Raw genomic sequence first — 27725 nt, forward strand, 5'->3', positions numbered from 1 at the left:
AAAGTTCATTAATTTTCTATGTTGTCTTGGGTCTGGGTGTATGTGGTACCGTCGTTACTTCTGATTTTCTATAACACAAGTGCTTTAGCTACTTACATTGGGATCAGAGTAATGTATGTGATGTTGTCCAATATTTATTTATATTTATATCTAATGAGATACATACATATATGTATGCTTGTTAGCTACCAGGTACTGTACATTATTATATTTTAAATATATTATTATTTCACTGTAATGTATTCATATATTACGTTTATATCTGCCTTGTACACCCCAAACTCTTTCTATATCTGTTTCTTTCCTATACCCTAAGGTTGCCTGGAAGAGATCGCTGTTTAGCGATAAGGCCGCCTCTTGTGCATCTTTCTTAAATGTGATTCAGCTTTATGTTTACTGGTGTACAATAAAGAGTATTTTGATTTGATTTGAGATGTCATGCCGTTTGCCGTCATGGCGTACGAGTCGCTCCTACTCCCAAACCTTCCAATAAATGTTAGAGATGAAAATAAAATCTCAGTTATATATTTAACATCTGAACATAAATATCGGTTCACGTGCAATGTGAAGATCTGAGAAACAATTACTTTAATGCAATTTTTCAATGTCATACCATTGTTACGTGATGAGTTGTTTTTTCGTGACGCCATTATAAACAAGGTAAACTTACCACGCATAATTTAATATAAAAATTGCTAGTCAACTACCTACCTTGTCCCATATGATACATGTTTCATTATATAGCGTATCATTCTGCTTTATTTCATTTGGTCAAGAAATTCTCAGTATATCTCAGCTTACTTCAAAATTCCGGACTAACCCATTCCTCAAAAATAGAGGAAGCTTCCCGTGGGAGACAGGAGTTCAATCTCTGTGTTTACACCCCTCATGCTTTGGACTCTTAAATCCATTTACGATTAAAATTACGTATTGGAAATATGTAATATTTAGAGGATTATACATTTTCAAACCGTGGTGAGATGCTAGTGTGAGGTGATGAGATCTGTGATAATGAATTCAAATGATAAATAGCATCTCTCTGAAAGTTCAGCGCGTTTAACTTTCTGGTATTTTTGAAATTAAATATTTCTTTGTGAAAAATGTCGAAAACAAGATACTCTGTGGTAGATATCTCAAGGAAAAAGGGACGCTGTCCAAAATATTGTCTTGTGGTTGTACCCAAGACGCTGCCATAATAAATGAACTCGAAAGCGTCAGCTGGGACATCAGTTCGTATTTGGAATACATTCCTAAAATAAATATTACGTAAAAGTATAAATTAACTAATTACATAGCATATTCCGTAATTGAAAACATTAAAGGCACGGCTAATTACAGAACATAAGTTGACACGATGACCACATACAAATTAATCTAAACATTAGTAGATATCGTGAGCCTTGGGAAATGCAAAATTATATATATTCACGGAAAATTGACATGTTGCAAATTACAAATAAATTAACGTAAAGATAGCCTATCCCACTCTTTTCTATGTTTCAATTATAGGACTAGATAAGGACAGAGCTACAATCGTTTAAAGGATATTGCAAATAATTTTGTCACAAGGTATAGGTACATTTAGAATGTTACTACTTGGATTGATGTCAAATAGTAAAAAAACTCTTAGCCTTTATAGAAGTTGGTGAAATTGTACGGCTAATCGCGTGAATCTTATAATCTTTTGGTCCAAATTGTTATTAGCGTTTATTGACTAAAGTTACAATTATAAGATTAAGCTGCTCCGAGCCGTTACGCGTGAAACGTTCCTTCTTCCTCCTTGTGTTAAATTGAAACTAACTAGTTTCAATAATAAGCATTTAAATACTATTCTGTAGTTAATATTTATATATAATTACATATAAAGTATTAAACTTAGAAGTACTACAGACTGCCATACCAAAAATATATTCCTAACTTAGCTCAGGGCATATTTTAATTCACAAGTTTATATGCAGGCGACACGGGTGCACTTGCATTCTCTTAATTCTATGAAACGGCGATCGACTGGAAAACGTTGGTAGGTCCAAAAGCTTTTCGTGTTTGGCGTGGCACGGGATTGCAGACTATCTCAACTTCTAAATTTCACTGATACTGATATATTTTTGACACATGTATATAAAAGTAGCCTTTGGTGCTTTTACGGTAATAGCATAGCAACTGTTGCTATCAAATATTTGTTGCGGATTAATAAATGTTGTAGTCGATAAATCAGTATTATGGAGTATATATATTACTGCATAGGTCCATAATACTGATTAATATTTTTTGATTTGATTTAATTTGGTTTCATCAACAGTTGCTATGCTATAAACGTAATGGCACCACTGGTCAATCCAGTATCTACTGCTGAAGACATCGGGATGTACAGCTTTACTTTACAAGTCTTATTTACAAGTCATTATATATTTCATATTACCGATCGGCAATTTTATTTTTTCTAAAACTAATCTAGCAATAGAATTCATTTTCCAAAAATTCGAAATGAATATCTCAATACAATGCAAACACATTTCGTATGCGTGAACGTAACTCCTCAGGATACGCGGTCGCATAATTTGTAAAGTTGTGAGTAAGAAGAGGAAAGTTGTGTTCGAATGAGTCAGGCTATTCAGAATCTATCAGTCACTAGTTCTATCTGTTCAGAGAAACATCCGGTTTTTATTTTTTTTTTTATTAAAAATAATAATACTTAGGGTATACTATAATAATATTTAATCTGTTTATGTTAAATAATAAAATTAAAGTGAAAATATTTATTCAATCTCGAACTATATAAAACGTTACACTTGCTTGTCAAAAAATTTACCATCTTGGAAAGGATCACTTTAGACCTGGGGAGAAGGTGGTTTTTAATCTAATTACATACTTTTATGATACAGTTATTAACATGATATTTTTCAAAAGTCGTTCGTACACAAGTATCGTTTAGTATACAAACTTCCTAATATATACTAATGTACATATATATTCTAACGCTTAACACTAATGTTATAAATATAGTCAGTGTAACTATTAGGCACAAGGGACATAACATCTTAATTTCCAAAGGATGTTCATTGGTTTTGTAAAGAATGGTACATAGGTATTTCTTAGCGTGTCAAAGTCATTGGGGATTATGACCGCCTATCATCTACAAAACTACTTATTTTTAATAAAATAGTTCTATATTATCAGTCGTAAAATTTATATTTTCTAATTATTATTGAACGTCGCTATTAATTTTTTACAAGTAAATCTAAATTCATTAAAAAATAATACAATCTTTTAAGGCTATATTTGAAGCATGAACAGATTTTGCCATTGATGCATAACAAATGAAGTATCCGTTTAAGCTATTGGTACTTATTGATGTGTTAAATATAAATATTACCAATCGAAAACTGTATTTGATGACTGATTCTAAAAAATGTCTTTGTTCACAGCGGCGGTGTATATATCAGGAGTTGTGGCGTCGGTCGGTGTTTCCGTCTTGGGAGTATTTTGCATACTGTCGGTACTGCAACTGGCCATGATATCTTCGAAGGAGAAAGTCGGTTTCAAGTACACGCATCTCGTTCTGACGAAGCTTGCTTTGGCACTTCTAGCAAGTAAGTGTCTTTTAAACAAAAAAATAGTTATCATTTAAGCTATACATTTGACTGCTCCGATGTCCTGGAGATATTGCGTCAGGGCCAGAAAAATGTAATGTATTTATCATCGATATTCGCATGAGTTGTGGAGTCTGGATGTGCAGTTTCAATACAGTTTGCAAGTAAAACCGTTCGTCCAGCGCCTGAACTCTTTCCGGTCTTGTCGTATTTCTGTCCCCATCGGATTATAAAAGTGGGAAAACGTAGTGCACTTGTGTTTGCGTCTACTATTATATCGTCTAACCAGATGGCTACTATCTCTTGTATGGTTTCCGTGGGTATCATCGATACATTAAGTATCCGATCGATTCATTATTATTAATTAAGTATGTTTATCGAGGCGTTCAATATGATTTTACACCCAAACCCTTAAATTTTTAAGTGAAATTGGAAATAGTCTCGAAACTTTTCGAAGAACTAATGCTTACGTAATTTTCATATTATTATTACTTTTTTGGTAAATTGAGTATTTTATATATTAATGTTAAGTGATAACAGTACGTATATCAAATTGAACTCAGAATATATTGATATTAAATTGTCTTTTTTATTTTCTAGCGTTACTGTCCATAGCAGCAGCTGGGCTGTTCGCTGTGCAGGGCGATGACAGGGGATTTTATCTCGTTAGAGGCGAAGCTTTCTATGTACAGGTATAATTATCTTGTAATATTGAAAATTACTAATAGTTTATTATTATAAGGTCATCATTCGCTAGATGAACGTTTTTTGGAGCGATAATTAGTCAATTTTTTTCACAAATATTTATTTATATATATATATATATATATTATGTATTTTCCTTTTTTTAATGCAATAGTAGGTTTCCAATTAAATACTATCAATAATAATTCTTGGTACAGTTTTATTTCTCATTCAGAAAGTAATTCGGCTGAGTTGGTCCACTGGACTCAAACACGTGAATCTTAACCAAAGTTTGCGCTTTCAAACTCGGGCAAGCACCACAGATTATACGTGTGCTAAATATGTGTTTATCATATATCGTTCGGCAGTGAAGGAAAACATCGTGTTAAAATATTTGCCACATGGCTGACTGAGCCAGTGTAACAGGTACAAAGGACATAAGATCAACCAGCTCGCATTGGAGAAAGTCCTCAAAAGAGGAGAGTAGTTTTTAGACTAGCAGTCTGACAATTACAGGCTTATGCTTTAATACTGTAAAAAGAAAAATTAAATTCCATTAATCTTAAATAAGTATCACTGTAACAGCGGCACTTACTCTATAAATAAATGAACATTTTTGTATTCAAATACTTATTTCTTATAAGTACTTATCTTATAAAAAGTCTAAGTATAATATCAGCACGATAATTTATTATATTTCATAAAATTAAATGACAATTTTTTTCCTATAAATTTTCAGATAGTTAGCATAGTAATAAACTCAGCGTTATTTATTATGTCGTTGTACGACACACTGTTTTCTCGTCGAGTTGGGGGTGACCCAACGAATCCGCTGGGCGAGGTAGAAGATAGCACTACGATAAATAATCCAGGGTTTAAAGAAGGAAGAGGTAAATATATAAATCTTTAAATATTTTATTACCGCACAAGCTATATCAAGCTCGTCTGGGTAGGTACCACCCAGACGAGCGAAATGAGTGGTGACCACTTATCATCAGGTGGCCCATTTGCTCGTCCGCCTACAGATATCATAAAAAAAAAACACTAAAACTGATTTTGAAGAAGCTCGTGACATAACTATATTAAAATAATTTCAATATATATTATAATAAAATGTCTCATCTCTTCGTCTGTCTTTCTGTCTATAAATAATTTAACACTTCATTTAAAATATTTTCAGGTATATCAATGACAGATGCATCTGGGAAGCCGTACAGCACAAATGGTCATGGCAGTGTAGCGTCTATGAACACAACAGCGACAACGTTAACTGGTCTATCTGACGCCAGTACAATAACGAGGTCGCCTCTTCGATCATCGTTGAAGAAGCCTAGGCCACGAGAAGGTGAGCCAGGGGGTATGGGCAAATGGAACCATGGGTACTCAAATAATTCACCCCCACTTAACAGAAACGGGAGTCAGAAAAAGGTACGCATACAAACGCATAGCACTGAAGTTTAATGGACTATCGCTGTATATTTCTATACAAATATTTTAAGACTTAAAGCACCGTCCTATATAAACACCGTTTTTTACTGCTTGAGTAATATGTAATGTGCGAAAGAGATAGGTGTATACAATGTCATTGTGCGTGAAAGAGACGCACTGATTTTTGTTAATATTTATCTGCTGTGCAAGAAGACGACTATATAACCTGCTTAAAGGGACTCGTTGATATTAATCAAGCTGTATAAAGATATTAATTATACAGCGTGTTTTCATCTAATAGAATCTAAGTTATATTAGCACAATTCATTGATGATATTGGATGGAATTAAATAATTACATTTCGTTGATTCAAAATATATGAGGAAAATAATTTATCTCTTGAGGATAATAAAATTTTATTCATAAGGAAAAATAACTAACCTAAAATAATTATTATAAGAAATTTTTATACAATTTATTCTATTTACTGAAATCACATTTACACACATACATATATTGAACTAAGACAATTTTATAACAACAATAAAGTAAAGAAAAAGTTAATTCATTAAGAAGATTTATTAATATACAAAAAAGATCTGAAAATAGCTACAAATTAATCTGCCACTTAAATGACATGGTTTTCAATTGCCAAACCAATTGACCAAAAATTTACTATGGCAACCAACGCACACGATCTGAATGGGATACGACCTAGGCCGCTAGTGTTAGCGTCGGCAAACTCTACTTCAACGCTCGTGAGATTTTTATATGTTGCCGAATAAATTGACATAACAATGACAGTAACTTTTTTAAAGCCAATTACGAGAAATTCTTTGATTATTTATATGCCTAGATAGACTACCCAAGCTGTGTTATATATTTGGATAGACTGTCGAGGCTGAGAATGCGTCGATTAAAATAGTATCCAACAGTTGGCCGATAAGTACACTAGTAAAGTAGTATCACTTTTGGTGAGTTTCAAGCGTAGATGTCACACCAAAATAATAAAAGTTGGGTTGTTTGTTTTAGTTAATTTGTAGTTGTCTTGATATATAAATAATCTAAGATACATAGATTATTACACAGACATCTGCTATAACCACGTCCTACTTTGGTGTTGTCATTTGTTTAGTTATTATTTGCTAACCCTCCTTCACTCAACTACTACACTACTTTGACAAAGTTTCATCCCATTCTAATAGCTCGTGGACCATATTTGTATGTATACATATGATAGAAGCTTAAATGTTAGATAAGGCCTACTATTTTAAATTAAATTCAATAATCTCTGTTCAGCAATAAAGTCATTAAAGATAGAATCTCATTCAATTATATCTGAAGGCGTTTCTGCGCAAAGAACATAATTATTTTTTATAATTATTTTAAATGTAAGTGAGTTGCATTACATACATTTCGTATTATTTATATTTTGATTTAATTTTAAATTGATGTTAGAATAAAAATATACATAAGGATATTACACTGAATTTGCAAAAAAATGCAAAATATACAATAGAATCACAGCTCATGTTAAATGTGTAGACAAATGTTGAAAATACTACACTTTTACCAACCACTTGACGATTAGTGGTCACCACCGCCCATTGACATTAGCGCTGCAAGAAATATTAAACCATTCCTTGTATTGCCAATGCGCCACCGACCTTGGGAACTAAGATGTTATTACCCTTGTGACTGTACTTACACTGGCTGACTCAACATTGACACAAAACCCTCCTACCAAGTAAGAACTAAGATATAATTTTGTTTTATTACAAAATGTTCATTGGTTTAGATTTTACAGCCGTTTATATTCGAGCCAAGTCATTACATTAGTTATTAAACTAAACTGAGGAGGGGAATCTTAACTGAATCTGCAATTCAAATGAGAATCCCTAAATAATATATTGCTTAAATTGATTATAATTTATCTCATGCTCAACACTTTATGCTACATTTAAAAATAATTTATAATATTTTTTTATACAAATTATATACACCTTCGTTTACAAGTTTGTGTACAACGTGGTTTACGTTAATAAATCTAATCTAATTATAGAACAATAAAATAAAATCTGAATTAAATTTCTAAATCATTCCATTATCAGTCTCACCGATGTAATATAGTTCAGTTTAACAAAATTGTTTGAAGTGATTAGTAGGGATGCACGACGTTATGATGTAAATCAATTTTTTTTTATTAAAATGGATCGTATACTTTCGTATCGCTGTTCTCTGATCGGATTGTGTCCTCTTGAATCGATCAAAATCGAATCATTTTGTGTAACCGATTTTGCTTCATTGAGAATCTGTACCTATCTTATTCAAATAAATTTATAAGGTGACATTTTGTTTCTAATATAAGTTACGATTTGGACGATTCGATCTGTCGTACGTTAGAATCGATTCAATTGAAAATCGCAATAAAATTAATCGATTAAAAAAATCGTATCGTATCGTATCCCTAGTGATAAGTTGAACAATACTGTCTTATTTTATCGTATGATAATCATCAATGATTATCTACAGAATATAATCAAAACTTAATTAAACGACATCCTCGTATTTAATAATTAAGAAAGGCGGTAAACAATTTTGCCTATTCCAATCAGAGAAAGTGCAGAGATTAAGATTTACATATTCCATACATACAGTTACAGTAATACATACAGTTCAATAATACAACACTATTCAACACCGTTCCACTGACTTATATGTATGTTGTTTAACTTTTCTTCAAATGTTCCCCTAACAACTTAAGCTGGTATTCAAAAGACAATTTTTGCACGAATCCAATCGTCCAATGTTATCTTCTAACTAAATGTCAAAGTTGTTTATTTTTATCTTTACCCCTTCTGTGATTGGTTTACGCTAAACATATTATATTATACCTCGGTTATAGTAAGTGTGGTATTTGCCATTAATTCTTTACGGTTCCGTATATTTCTGACATTCACACACTTAAAATATAAATCATTACTTTTATATGAATTACTTTATTACAGAATTGTGCAGTAACTAGTTATTCCATTTAAGTTTACAAAAAGTCGATTTCTTCAAATTATATTTGCAATAAACATATTGTATGAATAGTTGATTTCAACCAATTATTAAGTAGTAAATTTTTTAGGTTATGTCAACACATGTAGTTTTTGTATGTAATATTATTATATCACCTGACTTTCTACTTAAATCAGTTATGACATTTTTTTTTTTTAATTATATTAGAATTGTTATAGTTATATATTTTATTTGACTTAAATATTCTGTCTATAGATATAATAGGAAAACTTAAATTAATTGTAATGTACAGAATACTATATCCCTAAAAGTGTGTCATAAATGTTTGTGACGTCATATAACTCTCGAGTTAACAGTGGTACTGTCGGACTGGGAAGTTTAAAAAAAAAATGATTTTATATATCGTATTACAAAAAGCCGATTTGTTTAAGACGTTTAGTTTAAATAAAGCACACATTTATTGTATATGTTGTTTGAACATAGTTCTTAATGTATTCGTAGTACACGTGTATAATACATTATTATGAGCACAAAGTGTTTATTGTAAGAAAAAAAAAATATTTCTACATGTTTTCTCATTGACTGTTTTATTTTTATGCAAAATGGAATTTCTTTTAAATTAAATATTAATTATTTTAACATGATAATAATAAAATAGCATTGTAAATATTAATGTGCCTATCTGTATGTGTATTCGATTTAATTTTCGTTGCTTTGCAAGATGTTATTATTTTTTGGCATGGGAACCATTTAAATCAGGTTATTTTTTTTTTTATATGCAATTGTTTTCGAGTAAAATATTGTTATTTACTATTATTATGCTTAAAGTATTTTTTTTTAATGTCGCATTAGAATTTAAATTGAATGCAATAGATAAGGAATAAAGCTTAGTTATTAGATTATTGTAAATACACTTTCATATTATAAGAGAAACCCACCAGGCTCTTTCCAAGACCATCACATTAATTTAGTTTATAATTATTTTAGAGGGAACAATTTTGTTTTTGTAAAATATTTATTTTTTAATTAAAATTTGTGCCTTGGCCCTTAATGCGTGCCTTGTCCATTGCCGTCTCACGTCATTGTATTGTTTTGGGAAAGTTTTAATGATAATTTATTTATTTTCTCTAAAATTTTCATGTACTAGTGTACTAATAATTTTTTTGTCTATGAGGCATAGACAAACCTTGGAATTTAATTTAGTATGAAATACTTTTACATCTTAAGTTATTTATCCGTCCAAATTCTGGTCCTTGTTTAGTTTGAGACCTTATTGTAATGCTGTAGAGGTGTAAGTAAAAATTGTGTAAAACAAGAATTTTATAATTGTTATTATATATCGTTGGAACTTTTTACTTGTTTGCAAAGCAAATGTTTTTTCGCTTAAGTCTTAGATGTTTTGGAGTATGAAAACAAATAAAATTTTATATGTAATATTATTTTATCTGATATATTTTTTTTTTATCTCAAAACCAATATTTTAATTTAGTTTATGTTTAATTGTATGATACTAATCTCCGTCCGATGTTTGACTACTTAAATATTTGTTTTATTGACATTTTTAATTAGAATATTATAAATATAAAATCCAAATACACACTGTTTTTTATTTTTCAAACCTAAGTTTATGTTACCTAAGTATGTCAAAATCCTTTATTTAATATAGAAGCATAACACTGGCATATATCCTGATCCGAGAAGAAACAGTGAGTTTGGTGTTTATAGGGTTCCGTAGAAAAATGGCAAAAAAGTCTGTCTGTCTGTCCCTCCGCATGTCACAGTCACTTTTTCCGAAACTAAGAACTATACTGTTGAAACTAAGTAAGTAGATGTAACCTGTGAACCCCATTAAGATTTTTTTATAAAAATAGAAAAAAAAACAATAGATTTTAGGGTTCCCCATACTTAGAACTGAAACTGATTTTTTTTCATTTAACCCTATGTTGGGTTCTATGGATTGGTCTTCAAAAATAATATTGAGATTTCGAATTTCGTATATATTTTTTTCTAAATTGAATAGTTTGCGAGAGATGCACTTCCAAAGTGGTATAATGAGTGTCCCCTCCCCCCTGTAACTTCTAAAATAAGAGAATAATAAAACTAAAGAAAATATATGATAAGCAAACTTCCATCGAAAATTGGCTTGAACGAGATCTAATAAGTAGTTTTTTAATACGTCATAAATCGTAAACCTTACGATTTACCTTTCATTCAATTAACTCATATAAAAATAAAAAAATAATTTCATAAACATAAACCATGTTACTTGCTGTTACGGAACCCTTATGGGCGAGTCCGACTCGCACTCGGCTGCTTTTTTTTTACATTATACATATTGTAGCGTATTTAGGTGTATGCGTACGTTGAAACGTCTGTGTTTTGTCTATGGAATGATTTGACGTATGACGTACTTCCTTTTTCTTTTCCCTTCTGGTGTGAGCCGCGGTAACGTGTGATATGTGAGTGCGCCGCGCTTTTAAAAATTAGCTTGTGTAAAGGACTTATCCTTCTCCTATAATATCACCCATCCCTTTGGCTGTGTTCTTCGAGTGTATGAAGACCAAGGGAGCTGTTATACCCCTACTTAGTAAGTGGTAACGCTGAGCCACTGGGTTAGAGCTGCAATGTCAGCAGTATAGGCACGAGAGACAGTAGTAGGGCTCAGCATCAGATCAGTCCTCTTTCAACTTACATCCGTGACGGCTGCCTAAAGATCATTCTATTTCTTATTTTAATTCTATATCTTATTTTAATTCTATATCCAATAAAAATTAAATAAATGTTTAATTCTATTTCATTTCTTTTTTTTAAAAACTGAATGAAGAGGGCCGATATAACATTTGGTGGCAGCGTAAAGGGATCTTTAAAATTAGTGGATCCCCGGTACGTCCTCAATCGTAAAAGTGTGTGAAAGTGTGTGAAAGTGAGTTAATAAAATCAAAAGAAAAAATCTCTGTTTCTGAAAAAACTGTTCCGTAAACAATATAACAAAGATAAACCTACAAAGTGAAAAAAACTCAAGTGATTACCAAATTTATAAACGCACTTTTTCAATATAACATCAAGTTATACATGTGCAAAATATTCAGTGATAAAGTTAGAAACAAAATATATGTTATTCTTGTTAGCAAGAAACATAATCGCATCGTTGAAGCAGGAATTCATTTCTACACCTGATATGTTTTCTATCAAGACCACCGTGATGTACATTCTGTGAGTTTGGCTTATCAAATTACTATAATAATTACTGAGTAATCTATTGAATATAAATCTATATTGAATTATAAAATTGTAATTTGTTTAAACATTCATAAAATAAGTGTTTCTGTTTGTCATTTTAATTTAGTAATTTGTCTTGATTGGTATCAATTATTAAATAATGGAATCTAAAGTGCCAAAAATCAATAGAGGTGAGGCTCTTCAGGTTCCAAGCCAGCTTGAATTACCCTCAGAGTCTGAAGATGATAGACCACTGCACTCCGTAAGCAATGACAATAAAAAACAGAAAGGCAAAAAAACAATCACAACGCCTGAACTAGATTTAAATATTTTACTTAAATTCATCAAGCCCTATGACGGATCTAGGGAAACCCTAAATTCTTTCATAATTAACTGCAATAATGCATACGATCTCGCGACTGACGTACAGAAGCCTATAGTTTTCAAGTATATTTTATGCCAACTCAGCGGGAAAGCTGAACTTGCTTGCTCGATAAAGGAGTTCATATCATGGGATCAATTAAAAGATTTTCTAAAAAACCAGTTCAGCGAGAGAAAACATTCCTCTCACTTATTAATGGAGCTTCAAGATTGCAAACAAGGCATAAACGAAACAGTATCTCAATTTTCCCTTAGGATAGAAACATGTCTTTCGCAACTTTTAACCGAAATTTCCCTTACTACCTCCAAGGCCAAGGAATTAGCAGGCCGAACTGCGGCCATGGAAGAATTGGCCCTTCATCACTTCTTAATGGGCCTCCATCCTAAAATTTCAAATATAACCAGATGTAGGGTACCTAGAACATTAAACGACGGCAACGAATATCGCTATATCGGAAGAGCGAATTCAACAAACCTTATATAAATCAGCTCCACGACCAATAAACAGACCGATTCGTAATAGCTTTGGCCCCAGACAAACCTTCCAAAGTCCCCAATATAACAAGCAGTATCCCCAGAATCCACCGAATTTTATGAAACGGGATTTGCCCATTCCTATTAAAAACCAACTGATTTGCAGATACTGCAAGAATATCGGACATTCTATTGATAACTGTAAAAAACGAGAATATAATAATAGATTATACAATCAAGCTTCAATGTCTAAGCCATAACATCGAGTCAACTTCACCCATGAGGTCTCAGACGAAAGCCACGATGAAATTGACAATATAAATAACTATTCAAAAAACTATTAAATGTCTCGCGTCGGTGTCGTGTGAGACGCCATATAGAGCAAACCGACACCAATAGTTTAGCAAATCATACCAGACCCTCTGTATTTTCTATATCCACTGAAATTGTTAAACCCGCTGAATCTAATAAAACCGCTGAATCTAATAAAACCGCTGAATCTAATAAAACCGCTGAATCTATTAAAATCGCTGAATCTCGTAAAACCTCTGAATCTATTAAACCCGCTGAATCTAATAAAACCGCTGAATCTATTAAACTCGCTGAATCTCGTAAAACCTCTGAATCTATTAAAGCCGCTGAATCTAGTAAAACCACTGAATCTATTAAACCCGCCGAATCTAGTAAAACCACTGAATCTATTGAACCCGCTGAATCTGATAAAACCGCTGAACCTATTAAATCCCCTGAATCTCGTATATCCTCTGCATCTCGTAAATCATTTGAATTTCTTGAATCCTCTGAATCCCTTGAATCTACCAAACCTAGCGAACTTAATCAACCCGACACTACTACGGAACGCAAGCGATCAAATTTCGAGATTTTTGAAATTACTTCTGATCCTACAAAAATTTTACTACCACATATCCAAATCCTTACCTCCATATCTAAAATTCCTTTATCTCTGTTAATAGACTCTGGATCGTCGATAAGCTTAGTTAAAGATAGTAGCATTCAAAACCTTCCAAAACTGACATGCGATGTTATAAATCTAAAAGGAATAGACCCCGCAGAGGAGTGTACCCAAACCATAGGATACTTTAATCTCAAATTACATATTTCAAAATCACCAAATAAATACGTAACACATAAATTTCACGTAATTAAAGAAATTAATTTACCTTACGATGGAATAATTGGTTCCGACATGTTAAACAGCTTCGGTTGTACAATAGACTACAACAAAGATATACTAAAAATTAATAATATAGATATTAAACTTCTGTTTCGTGAACCAATTTATATTATTCCTCCTAGAACAGAGATGGTAATTGAATGTTCCGTAAAGAATCCTGAAATTGGAGAAGGTTTTATTTTAGATCAGAAAGTGTCCGAGACTTTATTAGTTGCGAACTGCATCGCTAGAGTAAAATATAATAAAAGAGTGAATGTATCAATTATCAATATCTCTGATTCATCAGTTACACTTAATTCTAATCTTGATCTTTTAATCACCGCTAAACCTAAATCACTTCCTCATTTCCCTTCTTACCATGTTACTTCTACTAGTTCTGCTAAAGTCACTAATGCATATACGCGAACTCAATCGGTTTTAGATCAGCTTAGGGTATCTCACCTCAACGACGAGGAAATTAACGCACTCTATGACCTATGCTCAGAATATTCCGATATATTTTATCTATCTGGTGAAATATTAACTTGTACTACCGCAATAGAACACGAAATAAAAACGAATTCTGATATTATATTCTCCGCAGCTTACCCTTTGCGTAGCGTTTCTGCTGAAGAGACATCTGATTGTCTTCTCCATTTTATAGCAATGTTTGGTATACCAAAAATGATTTTGACTGATCAAGGTACAAATTTTACCGCTGAACTCTTTCAGAAGACTTGCACATTTTTAAAAATTAAACAATTATGGTCAACTCCTTACCATCCTCAAACACAAGGAGCTTTGGAAAGAAGTCATTCTACTCTTAAAGAATACTTAAAGTCGTATGTTAACGAAAATCAAGATAACTGGCCTCGTTATGTCTTTACAGCCATGTTAGCTTACAATACTGCTGTACACTGTACAACACACTATACACCCTATGAACTTTTATTTGGTCATAAGGCATATATCCCTGATTCTATTTATAATGAAGACCTTTACGTTACTTACCCTGACTATGTGAAGATGCTTCAGCATAGGCTTAAATTTTCCCGAAATAAAGCCCTTGAATACATTAATAAATCGAAAGAAGCTTCTAAAACTCACTACGATCATAAATCTGCAAAGAAACATTATAAAGTTGGTGATTTAGTTTACTTAAAAAACCATCTTCGTCTTCGTAAAGCCCTCTCACCTTTATGGAAAGGCCCATATAAAGTGATAAAGGTACACGGCAACAACACTCTTTCCCTATTAATAAATCGACGCCACGTAAAGCACCATTTCGATGAAGTCAAATTAGCAGAAACATCTAGTAGTTACTCGAACTTATAACATCATATTACTTCTATAAAATAAAGAACCCCAATATTGATCCTAGAAGAAAGCTTATCATTATTTGAATTCTACTTTAGTTCTACTGGTAAGGTTTATTATTATTACTTAATTCTATTATCTATGCTTTATTCCATTACAGTTACATCATTTCAAACTGTTTCGAGATCTCCGCAACTCAAAATCCTAGCCTAGTTCAATCAATCTCATCAAGCTCCGGTATCTATTTTGATTTCATGGGCAAATTAAAAATTATTAACGGTCATTTTAACGTTCTAATGCCAATAAGTATCTCGCATATGAAATCCCATATCGAAAATATTAATTCAGCTTTAGGTACCGTCAGATATCTTTGTAAGCAAACAGATGCAATAGATAATTCAGAATGTCATAATATGCTTGAACCTTTGACAGCACGATATCAAGATCTTGACAAACAATATTCATCCATTTCTCATTTACTTGATAATCGAAATAGGCGAGGAGCATGGATTGGCGGTGTTGGCACGGTTTTCAAACAAATTTTTGGTACTTTAGATGAGGATGATGCAATTAAATATGATAATGCTATTAATACTGTACAAAATAATTATAAACAACTAGCTTCATTAATTAAAGAAAATATATTGGTTACAACATCGACCATTTCTTCTTATAATAACTCCCTTCATAAATTAAAATTTAATGAAGATAGTTTAACTGAAGCTATTGAAAAGTTATCTATTCAAATAAAAAATGTCTCTGTTACATCCAATAAATTAATAATGATTTCTCAAATAAACTCCATCTTAAATAATTTAGAAACTTCACTGCTTAATTTATCCTTTCAGATAGAAGACATTACTAATTCTATTCTCTTTTGCAATACAAATTTACTTCACCCTTCTATAATAACACCTAAACATTTGTATCAAGAACTTATCGATAGCTACAGACACTTGCCGAATGGGCATGAATTAGCAGTAAATTTAGACATAAGTTCGATTTACACTATTTTAAGTATATCTAAGTTAGTTTGTTATTATCTAAATCATAAAATAATTTTTGTTCTACAAATACCACTTGTTTCCTCTCAAGAATTTTATTTGTATCATAATATTCCTTTACCGATTCCTCATAATTTAAAAAAGCCAGACTCATTCAGCATGACCATACCGGATTACAAGTACACCGCTGTTACTAAAGACAAACTATATTACAGCAGTTTCCAATCTCTAGAAATTTGTAAAACAGTCAGTGTTCAGAACTATATATGCAGTATAATGAATGTTTTCTCGTCAAGTGCCAATCCATCCTGTGAAAGTGAACTATTATCCAAAGTTTTGACACAACTTCCAAAAGAGTGTAAAACGGAATTTCTATACGGTAATCTTGATATTTGGAAGACTCTTAATAACAATCGATGGATTTTTGTACAATCTATACCAACGAAATTATCAATAGACTGCGCTAAATCTCAATTAGCAGAAATAAAAATAGTTGGTACTGGAATAGTAAAACTTCCTAATCATTGTAAAGCCTATTGTAAGAATACTAAACTTTATACCAATAACAATGTATTTAATATAAGTTCACCTTTATCTAGTTTCACTAATTTTAATCTTATTGATGATTTATGTTGTAATTTAAGTAAATTTAAAGAAACTGTTAGTAATGCGCCTCCTATTAAGTTACAAAGTCTTGATCAAGAAAATATGAATTTTAATTATAATGATATTATTAAATTGCATATAAACAATCTTAACAACATTATAAACCAACCTCATATAATAAAATACGGGGCACATTATTCTATTCTTGTTGTTTTCCTAATTTTAATTATGATTAGTTTTATTATGTTTAAGTTTTATACTAAAATTTATAAATCCAATTCGCTGTAATACTACTTCTATAGAAATTCAATGTTCTGAGGAAAACCAACAGACATACACAGCAATTGAGGAAATTCCTCCTGCTAAATTACGATGTAAAGTCTAAGATCTGTCACTAATCTGGAAATTAAATCTTTATATCTATTACATTCTTCTACATCTTAGTTTCCCTTAAACTTCTTTAGAAAACCTAGAAGTTTAATCTCTAAGGGGGGAGGTGTTATACCCCTACTTAGTAAGTGGTAACGCTGAGCCACTGGGTTAGAGCTGCAATGTCAGCAGTATAGGCACGAGAGACAGTAGTAGGGCTCAGCATCAGATCAGTCCTCTTTCAACTTACATCCGTGACGGCTGCCTAAAGATCATTCTATTTCTTATTTTAATTCTATATCTTATTTTAATTCTATATCCAATAAAAATTAAATAAATGTTTAATTCTATTTCATTTCTTTTTTTTAAAAACTGAATGAAGAGGGCCGATATAACAGAGCGCTCCCAGGAAGAACGTGACTTCACCGAGCCCAGAGTTTTGAGGTAACAACCCCTTTTATACCAAAAATACAGTCCACTTTTCTCTCGCGTACATTTTGGTCCTTCGTAGCCAAATTTGAGTTTGAAATTATAGTGTAAATCGGCGATTTTGTGTGTTTTAAATCGCGTGTTAATACTTCAAAATCATTCCATGGAGAAACGGATAATACTTTCGTTAGGAGCTAATGTGTAATTTAAAATAGTGTTAATTTATATTTCGCTTTACAACATTACGTAATTTATATTAATTGCGTATTATTTGCATTGTAGAAAAGTGTAGTAATTTTACATAAAAATAATTAAGTCGATTATTTTTCGAAGTACCTTCATATTTTGTTATATTGTCGGTCGATGCGCAACCGCACAATATAGACCGGACGCGTCGTGTTATAACGCAGTCGAGTTAAAAAGTTTAGTATTATATTTAGTGTCATAATAATTGTGTTTGTTTACTTAAGACAACTTTTTAGTTTGAATTTAATATAAATCTTATTCCTTAGCTAGTCTCGTGTTTTGTAAAATAATAATTGTATTGTGTTAAATATGGATTCAAATCAATTATTATTTCATAGAAAATTTTTCGTTAAACAATTAGACCGTATGTTGCATTACGAAAGTTCGGATTTAGTTGATGAGTTCGACGCGAGTTATGGTGATTTAGACTTACTTCGTTCTCAGTTTGAAGAAACACAGACTAAAATCGAATCAAGTTTAATATCTCAAAAATTATTTGTAGAATCCGAACAGGAGGAAATCCGTGATAATTTTATGGACAAAGTGATCGATATTCGTGCGAAATATAATAAATTCTTAAAGCGTAAGTCAATTATTGAGCGTAGTGATAGTGATAGTAATTCTGAGCGTAAATCTGATTGTGGAAAGTGTAGTGCTCCGAGTACAAGTGTTAGGTTACCTAAGCTGCGGTTGTTAACGTTTTCCGGTGAGAATTCAGAATGGTGTAGTTATTTTGATTTCATTAATTCAACCATAATCGGTAATAATAGTTTATCGGACATACAAAAGTTTCAATATTTACGTGGAAGTTTAAAAGGTGAAGCATATAATTTAATTAAATGTTTATCATTAACATCCGATAATTTTTCTGTAGCCTGGAATTCCCTTGTAGAAAGATACTCCGATAAACGTCGTATCGCAAATAAATATATGGATGAATTGTTGAATTTAACTTCGTTGCGTAGTGACATAGACGTCGAAGGTATGAAACGTTTAAGAAATAATTTGGTAGAAAATTTAAGTGCATTGAAGGCTTTAGGTTTTCCTACCGGTGAATGGAGTTTTTTGTTGCTTCACTTAGTATTAAAAAAATTAGATAGTGAGTCGAGACGTCGCTTTGAATTGTCCTTAGAAAATGATCGCGAATATCTGACATATGTTCAACTTCTAGATTTTTTTAGATAAGCAAATACGTGCTTGTGAAGCGTCGAGTCAAGGTTCGATGCGTAGGGTGTTGAGTGTTAAGAGTGCTAGCGGGAATAAGTATGTTTCTTCTTTTACAACCGGATTTAAAAATAATAATGAGTGTGTAATGTGTTATTCTAATCATGAGTTGTATAAATGTCCTAAGTTTTTACATTTGTCTCCGTATAATAGATTATACCTTTACTGTAGGTATTTTTTATAATTTAATTAAATATTATAAGAGGTGCAGAACAAACCACGAATCCAATTTTTACATCTCTTTATTGCGCTTTCTACAGTATGATTGGCTGTACAAAGAAGTTACAACATCGAGCACGACTATCTTATTACAAAAATATAGTGTTACAAAATTAAATACCTATGTGCACACGGCACAGTAACCCTTCAAAAAATATTGTTATTACATTAAAAAACATAAAAAAAAGGAAAATGTATAAAAAATTGTTATAAGTAGAAAGCATTGTTACATTATGTTCAAAATTCTTAAAATAATTAAACATAAATTTTGCACCTAGTCACACACAAAAAAAAATATAGTACAATTTAATATTTTGAACAATTACAAAAAAAAAAAATATATAATATTACGAACATACTCATTAACTAATATCATACAATTAAAAAATACGATTATGATTGAGTACACAATATACTGCTATATTAAAAATATGTATGTGACTTAAACTTATATTTAACACATTCTAAATTTATTACACTTCACTACACAATCACTTGCTGGCATCCCGGGTTCTTCTGGGGGATAGGGTTCTCTGGTTGCCCCCTGACGACAACAAAAGTATCCAGTAGTGTCCTTCTCATAAAGTTTGTGAATTGCATTTTGCCACGTTTCCATACAATATAGAAAATAACACACAATACCAGGGTCAGAATTGCGAGAGTCGTATACGACGACAATAACGATTTCTTCTTTTTCTTCTTTACTTACTGATTTACCCATATTTAATTATTTTCGAAAAATAAAATTATTAAAATATAGAGATACAGCTAAAACAGTCGATACGATGACAGTCGACTAGGGAGTGAATCTTACTGTAGGTTTGCTGATGCGTCCTGATCTCGTTACCATGGGCTCCTTGTTAATGTTACATGGCTCTATACTGGGCGATATTGCTATGTCATCAGAGTGTAACGTGAACGCGGGCTTGAGTCTATCTATACTAATAATTTTCTGCGTATCTCCCTCTTGAATTTTAAAATATTTATTTGTTCGACTTAAAATTTTGTATGGACCAGAATACGGAGGAGTAAGCGGCCTTGACACTCGGTCGCAACGAACAAATACATGTGAACATTTTTCAAGTTCCGGGTGTACAAAAATTTTGTTTTGACGTAATTGGCGCCTTGGTATTGCTGCTATATGCCTTATTTTCTGCCTTAACGCTTGTAAAAATGTTTCTTCACTTGAGATTTCTGGCTTTTTCAGCTCAAAAAAATCACCAGGAAGTCTTAAAGATTCACCATACACCAACTCAGCTGCACTTATCTGAGTATCATCCCTGTAACTTGCTCTTAATCCTCGTAATACGCTAGGTAGCTCTTTAACCCAATTATCTGTGTTACCTCTGCATATAAGAGAAGTTTTAAGAGAACGATGCCACCTTTCAACTGCACCGTTTGCCTATGGATGGTATGCTGTAGTTCTTATTCTTGTTATTCCCATTCTTCTGGCTAGTTGGTTAAATAAGTTCGACTCAAATTGACGTCCTTGATCTGTCGTTACTCTCAATGGACAACCGAATCTAGTAATCCAGCCATAATAAACGACTTCGGCTACACTTTCTGCTGTTATGTCCTTTAAAGGATACGCTTCAGGCCAACCAGTGCTTCTGTCCAACATTGTTAATATATATCGATATCCATTGCAATATTTAAGAGGACCCACGATGTCTATGTGAATATGTTCAAATCTATCACTTTTTTAAAACGACTTAAATGGTGAAATATTGTGTCTTTGAACTTTGGACCTTTAGCATTCCAAACATGATCTAGTCCATGATGCAATATGTTTGTTCATCGATTTCCAGAAGTATCTCTCTCGCATCATATTTCTCGTTGTTCGTATGCCGGGATGACTAATTCCATGAATCGCGTTGTAAGCCGATGCGCGGAATTCCAACGGCATATAAGGACGAACTTTTCCATGCGATGTTTCACAATAAATATATGCATTACAGTTAGGAATTTTCACCTTTTTAATATTTAGAGTTTTAGACTTTAATAGTTCTAGTAGCTCTGCATCCTTACCCTGTGCCTTAGCTAGGTCTTCATAATTAATTGTGGATGAAAAATCAATGGTAGCGATTCGAGATAAAGCATCTGCCACAGTATTCTCTGAACCACTAATATGGTCAATTCTTGTACAAAATTGCATCACGTAGTCTAAGTGTCTCAATCTCCTAGGGGTATCGTTATTTCCAAAAGAATTCTTCGAAAATGCTTGCACTAAAGGTTTATGATCCGTGTAAACTGTTACAGGTCGTCCCTCAATTAAGTATCGGAAATACTTTATTGCCATATATATAGCTAATAATTCTCTGTCGAATGTACTATAGCGCTGTTGAGCCTCACTAAGCTTACTTGAAAAAAAACCTAAAGGTTTCCATGAGGTACCTTCTTTTTGTTGAAGTACTGCTCCAGCACACGCGTTAGAACAGTCTGTCATGATAGAGATAGGAGCACCCGTGATAGGAAATGATAGTGTGACTGCACTTTTTAGGCTCTGTCTACACTGTTCAAAGGCTTCTATCGTCTCTTGAGTCCAAGGTATCAAGCTTTTGTCTTTCTTTTTGCTATTCCTCAAATACATGTTTAATTTTGCTTGAACACCTGCCGCACCTGGGAGAAGACGTCTATAAAAATTTATTATCCCTAAAAAACGTCTTAACTCATCAACTGTTTGTGGCCTTGGAAACTCACTTAATGCCTTAACACGATCTTCTAAGGGGCTTAGTCCTTTTTCAGAAATGTGAAACCCTAAGAAGTCCAGTTCGGTTTTCCCAAACTCGCATTTCGCTAAATTTATCGTTAAGCCGAATTTATTTAACCTCTCAAATACGATTTTTAAATGTTCTTGATGTTCGACTTCTGAAGATGACGCTATGATGACGTCATCAATGTATGAGAATAAAAAATTGAGATTTTGAAAAACTTCATTGTTTAAAAATCTTTGAAACGTTTGAGCTGCAATTCTAAGGCCAAACGTCATTCGTGAAAACTCGTATAAACCAAATGGCGTTGTTATAGCAGTTTTTTCTATCCTGCTCCGCTATACCGATATTATGATAAGCTCTTTGCAAGTCTAATCTCGTATATATGTTTTTATTAGCTAATAAGTATGCACAATGCTGTATATGAGGAATCGGATATCTGTCCGGCTTAGTAATAAAGTTTAAACGCCGATAGTCTCCGCACGGTCGTAATTCTCCATTTTTCTTGACTACTACATGAAGTGGAGAAGACCAGTTACTCTTGCTTGGTCTACATATGCCCATGTCTTGCATCCTTTGGAATTCAGCCTTTACCTTTTCAAATTTATCCGGTGGTAAAAGAAGCGGGCGCGCGAACACAGGCGGCCCGTTTGTTTCTATATAATGGAGTACAGAGTGGCGTGGAGTATCTTTGAAACACATTGGCTTAGTAATATCGGGATATAATGCTAATAAGTCACTATACGGATGGTTAGAGTTTATTGTTGTTATCGATCCTTGACCATCTAATCTTACTGACGCTAACACAGATAAATTCGTCATTTCGTCTATTGGTTTCTTCCTGAATACGTCTACTACTAATTTATGGTGGCTTAAAAAGTCTGCGCCTAAAATTGGTTGATTTACTTCTGCTATAACGAAAGTCCAACGGTAGGGTCGCCGTAAATTTAAATCTAAAATAAGAGTTTTTACACCACATGTTTTTATTTCGGTCCCATTAGCTGCGTACAATCTGTACTCACTACAACTGTTACTACGGTCTCTTAATCTAATGTTAATAAGGTCTCTTAGTCGCTGGAATAACTGAAATATTCGCACCAGTGTCCACTAAAAAATTGTAACCACTGTTTTTGTCCATAACACATAGGCGTTTAGAAGTCAAAATGGTGCCAGTCTCCGTCTCCGATTGCACCATATTTAGTTTTCCTGATTGATCTTTTTCCAAGCACACGGCTCCATACATTTCGTTGCTCTTTTCCGGTAGCGATAATGATACGAACAAAGCCAATCCGCACTATCGGGCGTGCGCCGGCTCATATTACGCCGTCGCGATGTAGACCGAGAGCGTGCGCGCCGAAAGTTGTGTATGCGATTTCTAAATGTAGGTTTTTGTGTTTCTAAATAATTTATCCGCAGATTTAATTTAGCTATTTCGGCCAAAATTAAAGCTGTGTCATTAGAACTTGAAGTATTATTATAGCCCTTATTTCCGAAATTTCTTGTGGCCTTGACGTCTCTATTATCTTGTCAGCGATAGCGGCCAGATTTTCTACATTCTTTACATCTGTAGCCGCTAAGACATCTCGCACTGAGGCAGGAAGGTGTCCTTGCCACATAATAGATAGGGTTTCGTCTGGAATTTTATCTCTCGCCAAATCCTTTATTTTTCGAAGTAATTGAGACGATTTTTGATCTCCCAATTCCATCTCGCTGAGTAATTTTTGAAATTGCCGAATTTCAGATTCTTCATATACTTGCAATAAGATTGATTGCGTGATTTTAGAGCTTCAAATATCTTAGTCTCGGGCGGCTTTAATAAAAGTCACTTACTTGTTGAATCACCTCCTTGCCTAATTTAGCAACAACCAAATTGTATTTTGCTTCATCGCTCAGCTTCTGCGGTCCAAGTATTGCACCAGTTTGTTTCCCTCTATCATAAGAGACGGTCGTGTCGTATGTGCGTGTGGGGGTGTTGGTTGGTTATGGGAGAGGTGAGAAATAAAAATCTAAAGAACCTGCAGAAGGTATCTATGACTAATTTTATAACTGATGAAAACCTCGATTCAATTTTGAAAAGGTTCTGGGAAATTGAATCCGAACCAGTTGTTGGTTCTTTTTTAAGCCTGGAGGAGAGGCGCTGTGAAGATCATTTTGTTTCAACTCATTCTCGTGAAAAGAATGGGAGATATAGAATTAGATTGCCTTTTAAAGCTGATCGACCGGACTTAGGTAATTCGCGGGATATCGCTTTGCGGCGTTTATTAGCTTTGGAAGAAAGGTTAAACAAAAATAAATTATTGAAAAGGGCGTATAGTGATTTTATGAAGGATTATTTGGATTCGGGTCACATGGAATTGGTTAAAAATAATTTGGATGTTCGTTATAGGCCTAACTACATTCCACATCATTGTGTTATAAAAGAGTCTAGTTCAACGACTAAACTACGTGTTGTCTTCGATGGTTCTGCGAAGTCGGGTAATGGTGTGTCGCTTAATGAATGTTTGTTGGTGGGGCCTAAGCTTCAGAAGGATATTGAAACTATTCTTTTGAGGTTTAGGTTACATGAGATAGTTTTTGTAGCGGACATAAAACAAATGTTTCGAGGAATATTAGTAAGCGAAGATGATAGGGACTATCAGCGAATTTTGTGGCGAGATTCATCATTTGATTCGGTTCGTAAATATAGACTTCGAACGGTCACGTATGGCCTCTCTTCTTCTCCGTAGCTCGCAATACGGACTTTGCAACAGCTGGACTCTGATGAAGGGCACAATTATCCAAATGCTGCTAAGGTTCTTGTTAACGATATCTTTGTCGATGGCAACGTGAGGGGAGCAGCAGATTTGAAGTCTGCACTAAAATTAAAGGATGAACTCATAGCTTTATGCTCTCGTGGGTGTTTTGAACTTCGCAAGTGGGCAAGTAACAATCCTTCTGTGTTGATTAATATTCCTGAATGTGATAAGGAACTTAGTGTGAATTTTATTGCAGCAGAAGATGAAAGTGTCATCAAGGTGTTGGGTGTGCAATGGAATCCACAAAGTGATGTGTTCCACTATAATGTTAGACTTGATTCGTGTGAGTGTACCAAACGAGCAGTGTTATCTCAAATTGCTAAGTGTTACGATCCCTTAGGGTGGTTAAGCCCAGTCACATTGTTTGCTAAGTGTGTGATGCAACAATTGTGGGTGCGTGGTTTATCGTGGGATGAACCTTTACCAGATGATCTTAAAAAAGTGTGGTTACAATATACTAAGGAGTTTTCTTTCTTGTCGAGTGTGAGAATAAATCGATTTGTATCGACGACTGCAGCTTCGATTGAGCTTCATGGGTTCTCAGATAGTTCTGAGCGTAGTTACGCTGCTGTTGTCTACTTTCGGGTTACTGCTGCTAATGGACGCAGTGAGACGTATTTACTTATGTCGAAATCTCGTGTTGCACCTCTTAAAATGATTAGTATACCACGGTTGGAGTTGTGTGCTGCAGTAATTCTATCTCGTTTGATTAAATATGTTATGAACGTGTTCGAAGATATAATAAAGATCGATAGAGCTTTTGCGTGGACTGATTCTACTATCGCTTTGTCCTGGATAAAGAGTTCATCTCATCAATATAAAACTTTTGTGGCTAATTGAGCCAGTGAGTGTCAGTGTAATGTTAGTCCTGAAAATTGGTTTCATATTGCTTCGGTTCATAACCCCGTGGACGGTGCTTCACGAGGAATTTTACCATCAGAGTTACTTTCATACAACCTTTGGTGGCAAGGGCCTCCTTGGTTACGTTTGTCACGGGATCAGTGGCCTGTGTCTATGACTAATGACATAGGAGATAGTGAAGTTAATATTATAAATCGTGAAAGGCGTGTTATTAAAGCTTTTGTTTGTGTGAATGACATTGATTTTGATTTGCTACATAAGTACTCAGATCTTTCTAAGCTAGTTTGTGTTACGGCGTGGTGTTATCGGTTTAAAGTTAATTGTTTAAATGTTGAAAAAACTAAGTGTAATTATATTACTGGGTCGGAGTACAATTTAGCGTTATTGAATTTGATTAAGTTAGTTCAAAGAAATGAGTTTAGCGATGTGTTTAATTGTTAGTTCAAAGAAATGAGTTTAGCGATGTGTTTAATTGTTTATCAAAAAATAGACCGTGTGCAACTAATATACAAAGGCTAAAACCCTTTATAGATAGGCGGTTGTCTAATTCTTCGTTGAATAATGATATAAAAAATCAAATTATCTTACCTAAAAGAAATCATCTTACAAAATTAATTATTGATTAATACCATAAAATCTATTTACATGTTGGTGTACAAACATTACAATATTTATTGCAACAGAAGTATTGGATACTGTCAGCTCGTAGTATTGTTCGACAAAGAGTATTTCAGTGTATTATTTGTTTTAGGAATAAGCCAAAAGCTGTGCAACCGCTTATGGGCGATTTGCCTTCTTTTCGAGTGGATAGGTGTCGTGCCTTTTTACGTGTTGGTGTTAATTATTGTGGGCCTTTTATGATTAAACTAGGAACTCATAGAAATGCCAAACTTTATAAGGCCTATGTGTGTTTGTTTGTGTGTATGGTGACTCGTGCAATCCACTTAGAGTTAGTGTCAGAATTAACAGCCTTTATTGCTGCTTTAAAACGATTTTGTAGCCGTCGAGGTGTGTGTACGGATGTGTACTGTGATTGTGGTCGAAACTTTGTGAAAGCGAGTAAAATGTTGTGTGAATTTTGTGTCTTGCATAATTCTAGTGATTTTAAAGACAAAGTTTCGAAGGAATGACTAAACAAAATATTAATTTTCATTTTAATCCACCATATTCACCACATATGGGTGGTATGTGGGAGATACAAGTACGTAGTTTCAAACATCACCTGAAGCGCGTGATAGGTCAGCAGACGCTTACATATGAGGAATTCTATACTATCGTATGTCAAATAGAGGCCGTGTTGAACTCTCGTCCAATTTGTCCGTTAAGTTCTGACCCTAGTGACCCACAAGCGCTAACACCTGGTCATTTTTTAATAGGTCAACCGCTTGTAGCTATACCTGAACCAAACGTAACAAATGAAAAATTAAATCGTTGGACTCGATGGCAACTTCTAAGTAATATCGTGCAGCATTATTGGCAACGATGGAGTCAAGAGTATCTCCATACGTTACAACAAAGGTCCAAGTGGACAGAGTCACGGAACAATGTTAAGATAGGCTCATTAGTGGTCCTCAAAGAGGACAATTTACCACCCTTGCAATGGCGTCTCGGTGTTATTGAGAATACGCATCTCGGCAAGGATGGTGTGGTTCGAGTGGTTTCTGTGCGCACTGCACAAGGTGTTTGCAAGCGTGCAGTTGTTAAAGTGTGTCCGCTCCCGGACAGTGAATAATATATTTTTGTATTTTAGTCAATAATAGTATAGTTTAGTTATAGTGTAGTGTAGATGCCGTCCGAGTGTTTATATTAGAGTGAGTGACTCTAAGGCGGGCGGTATGTAGCGTATTTAGGTGTATGCGTACGTTGAAACGTCTATGTTTTGTCTATGGAATGATTTGATGTATGACGTACTTCCTTTTTCTTTTCCCTTCTGGTGTGAGCCGCGGTAACGTGTGTTATGTGAGTGCGCC

At 33.6% G+C, this 27725-nt stretch overlaps 2 protein-coding genes across 2 annotated transcripts in view; both read left to right on the plus strand.

The window, feature by feature from the left end:
* The window catches only part of LOC125072332, a 35952-nt gene extending 29815 nt beyond the window's left edge, over positions 1-6137 (plus strand). Inside the window, exons 4-7 of the mRNA XM_047682936.1 lie at positions 3426-3590; positions 4191-4282; positions 5014-5164; positions 5455-6137. Coding sequence (XP_047538892.1) covers positions 3426-3590; positions 4191-4282; positions 5014-5164; positions 5455-5735 — 689 coding nt within the window. The 3' untranslated portion in view covers positions 5736-6137. The remainder of the gene's footprint in view (positions 1-3425; positions 3591-4190; positions 4283-5013; positions 5165-5454) is intronic.
* Positions 6138-15923: 9786 nt separating this feature from the next.
* On the plus strand, positions 15924-27487 carry LOC125072207 (the record flags this gene model as incomplete). The annotated part of the gene is made up of 5 exons (XM_047682733.1): positions 15924-16978; positions 24486-24711; positions 24826-25021; positions 25091-25177; positions 27132-27487. Coding segments are annotated over 5 exons (1920 nt in total), but the record flags the coding sequence as incomplete, so codon positions are not given.
* Positions 27488-27725: the final 238 nt, after the last annotated feature.

Source organism: Vanessa atalanta, chromosome 21, assembly GCF_905147765.1.
Source record: "Vanessa atalanta chromosome 21, ilVanAtal1.2, whole genome shotgun sequence".
Lineage (NCBI taxonomy): Eukaryota > Metazoa > Arthropoda > Insecta > Lepidoptera > Nymphalidae > Vanessa > Vanessa atalanta.